The 3,855-nt window shown below is 27.6% G+C and overlaps 1 protein-coding gene across 2 annotated transcripts in view; it reads left to right on the top strand.

Moving 5' to 3' along the window:
* Positions 1,824–3,855, top strand: part of LOC107623903 (phosphoserine phosphatase, chloroplastic) — a 3,821-nt gene continuing 1,789 nt past the window's right edge. The window contains exons 1-4 of one of the 2 annotated variants that reach the window (XM_016326305.2): positions 1,824–1,925; positions 2,068–2,324; positions 2,750–2,882; positions 3,110–3,217. In XM_016326305.2, the coding sequence (XP_016181791.1) occupies positions 2,093–2,324; positions 2,750–2,882; positions 3,110–3,217 (473 nt within the window). In that variant the 5' untranslated portion in view covers positions 1,824–1,925; positions 2,068–2,092. Of the gene's footprint in view, positions 1,931–2,067; positions 2,325–2,749; positions 2,883–3,109; positions 3,218–3,855 lie in introns of both variants that reach the window. The other variant, XM_016326306.2, reaches the window with a different exon arrangement.

Here is a 3,855-nt window from a genome sequence, read left to right as displayed (position 1 = left end):
AGTTATATTAGCTAATATTTTTAATCACAAATTCAAAAATTTTAATCCAATAATCAATTACTATGTTTTTAGTTAGGATCATTTTAGGATGACTATATTATAGTGATTACTATGATTATAGTATTTTAAAAAGTGTGACTAAAATTAAAGTAACACTTTTTATTGTTAAACAACGCTAAAAAATGTTACTTAAAAAAAGTGTTACTTAAATATAAAAAAAATAATTTTAATTTTAATAACACTTGCATAGTCATCATAGCCACTATAATATAGTAATGTTTGAATTTACCTTTTAGTTAATATTGTTAAATACTACTAACTAACTACTAATAGAAAATAATAAAGTATACCGACCTAGTATCACTATTCTTAAACAAAAGTTTAATTATTCAATTGTTTTTTATAATTTTATTAAATTTACAATTAGATTTTTATATTTTTTTCAATTAGATCTCTATATTATTTTTAATTTAGTAATTAGGTCATTTGCATGTCAAAATTATTAAAATTATTAGAATATTTCTATAAAAAAAAATATGTAATTAAAGTTCTAATGAAGATTTAATTATGGATACTTTTAATTTGCAAAAAAATAGTCAGTTAATTATAATACTTTTTATATTAGGAAATACTTAATTACAAAATTAAAAGCAGTATAAAAACTCAAATAAAAAAATATATAGAGACCTAATTGTAAATTTGGTAAAACTATAAGGATTAATAGAGTAATTAAAAAAAACAAATTTCAATAATAATTAATAGAATAAATAGTCAAATTATTCCCTAAAAAATCACTCATTCTTTAAATTAGTCTCCAAAAATTTTTTTTTAATCAAATTCGTCTTACAAAGATTTTAAGTTAGTCATTTTAGTTCTTCTGTCACTTCCATTGCTAACGACATCAAAATTTATTGACGTGACACATTAAGTAATACCATAACGCACACCTAATAGTCTTAATAGGCGGTTAACATGATAACTTTATAAAATTAGATCAAATCAACTCCAAATTGAGGAATTTCAATGTTTCAAGTTTTTCCCTCAATTAAATTTTTATTTGATCTAATTTTATAAACTTATCATACTAATAGTCATTTAAAACTCCTATGTGTGTTGTAGTATCACTTATTGTGTCACATTAAAAAATTTTGATACTATCAACAAAGAAAATGATAGAAGAACTAAAATAATTAATTTAAATTTTTTGAAGGACAAATTCAATTAAAAAAAATTTTTAGAGACTAATTTGAAAAACGAATAATTTTTTAAAAATGAATTTAACCATTTATCCTAATTAATAAGTTTGGAAGCATAGTATCATTTCCTATTGAAGCATTGATGGTTTGTTGGGATATTTAGATTTAGTAGGGAATATTGTTTTTATTATTTTTATTATTATTATTTGAACAATGTTATATAATTAATAAATATTATTATTTTTAGTTAGCAATAATTTATATTTATATTTATAAAAATTTTGTACACAATAAATATATAATTTATATTTATATTATTAAAATTTAAAATATATAAATTAATAAAATTTATTTATTAAAAATAATTTAATATTTATATTAACCAAATAATAATAAAAAAATACTAAAAGTTGCTTAGCCTTTCTCTTATTATTATTATCAATGGTTTTTTTTTTTTAATAAGAAGAGAGGAATGTTAAGGGATCAGTAATTTTTGTGTTTTTTAACTATCAATTGGTAATTAATAGTGTTTTTAATGGTGTGAGATTATATCCAATAATAAAAAATTACTTATTTTTTTTTTATAATTAAGTGCTGGCCACAAAACACAAAAATTGCTGCTTCATAGACTTTCTGGTAAGAAGAGGTTAAGCATGAGCCTCACCAACCATCTCAAGGTGCCTCCCAAAAGCTTCGATTTTAGTGGGAAAAAGAAAAAGCCTCAGGCAGGTAAGGTAACTAACTCAGTGGCAATTATTCAAACACCCTTCATGCATTCTTGGATCCAATAATCTAGTGCATAATCTTCTTCTTCCTTCTTTGATTCTCCATTTTCTCCGTTATTACTTGATTGATTGAGATTTAAAAACAGGTTAGAGGTACTTCAATTGGTTTTCATGGAAGGGTTGGTGAGTTCTGGGATCAACCCAGTTTGCGTTTTTTGTTGCAAGAAACACCAATCTCTTTTCGTTCCTTCATCGACGCTGCATCTGAAGAAGAGGAACAACATTGCCTCTGGGATTGGTGTTGAGATCGTGAAGCATTCTTCGCCAATGGTTGTTGTAGCTGCTGCTTCGTCTGTTGGTGGAGCTAAAGTGGGCCATTTTGAGAACACTATTCCTTCCAAAGGTTACAAATAGGATCTGTCTCTGTTATGGTGATTTGTTACTAATTTGATGAAGACTATCCTTTCAGTCCATTTTTCCAGAATTAGGATCTAATATTATGAATTTATGATCATAATACTTCATATTCTCATTGGCATATTCATGTTATTTGATTTCAAGTTCTGTTATTTGAGAATTATGATTTACATAATACACAGTTAGTATGAGAATGTAGGTGTCATTGTTCAAACAAGTTTAGGTATCTCTTATGCAGGCCTTGAATTGACATTACTGCTTTCTCTAACAGTGTCAAGAAATTTGTCCATACTTATTTGAACTGTAATCACTATATGTCAATTTGAGTGTCTTTAATCATTGTGTACAAATTCTTAGCTTTAATGAATTGTGCAATCATAATAATGTGGATGGGATTCTCAAAAATTGTAGAAACTCTTGATCTTTGGAGAAAGTGTAGTGCTGTGTGCTTTGATGTCGATAGCACCGTCTGCTTGGATGAAGGTATTGACGAGCTTGCCGAGTTCTGTGGTGCTGGAAAGGCTGTTGCTGAATGGACTGCTAGGTTGGATTATTTTAGTTTAGAGTTATTTTTAAAAGATTTCATCTTTGGTTATTTTATGCTCTCTCTGAATCCATTTACTAGTCATCGTTACTTTCTGGTACATCTTTGGAACAGTGCATCCGAATAAAAGGATTCAAAGTGGTACAAAGATGTTGCAGTAACAGATAAATAGGGTATCAAGGAAGTATTTGTTTGTGATTTCTGATTTAAGTGTTAAATTTTTGCAGAGCTATGGGTGGTTCTGTTCCTTTTGAGGAAGCCTTGGCTGCTAGACTGAAATTGTTCAATCCCTCTTTATCTCAGGTTCAGAATTTTCTTGAGCAAAGGCCCCCACGGTATTACTAACTACTTTTTCTTAACCATCTTTGGCAATTATTGGATAGAACTGATTTTACATTCTTAACCAGTTAACTTCCTATATCTTGATTTGCTTTGAATAATCTTAATCATTCTTTGCCTTACAAATTGAATGAATCATTCATTTTATATGAAACATTATCGATATGCTAGTATGTAAAAGACCTTAACTCAATATCGTTTTCTTCTTCAATGCTCTGCAGTTTTTGGATAAAAAAGAATTTCATTAAGATGAGGAGTAGGCATATTTATTAACTATTAGTTTACATGTAGTTGTGCATTTGATAAATGGGTTAAACACTGAGAGAGTAGAGTATCAAGTACGTACTACCCAGTTTTCTGTGCCCATCTCAGACAGATAGATCAGGAGAAGGTGTAGGGTTAAAGACTGACGTATAATCTAGAGAAAATAGTCACTCTAACCAAGGATGGTCTTGACTATGGCAGTAACCAATCCAAGAAATGATGTATTTTTCCATCTGATGCAGTTTTAAGATATATTTGATTTTCGTGCCTCAACAGGAAATGCTGCATAGTATCTAGATTCTAGAACAAAAATAATATATATTCCTTTATGTTGAAATCATAGTTTACCATTTAATAAATATTATTGAGT

The sequence above is a fragment of the Arachis ipaensis genome, chromosome B10, assembly GCF_000816755.2.
Source record: "Arachis ipaensis cultivar K30076 chromosome B10, Araip1.1, whole genome shotgun sequence".
Taxonomy (NCBI): Eukaryota; Viridiplantae; Streptophyta; class Magnoliopsida; order Fabales; family Fabaceae; genus Arachis; species Arachis ipaensis.
Note: the sequence above shows the minus strand (reverse complement) of the source record. Positions and strands in the feature narration are given on the sequence as shown.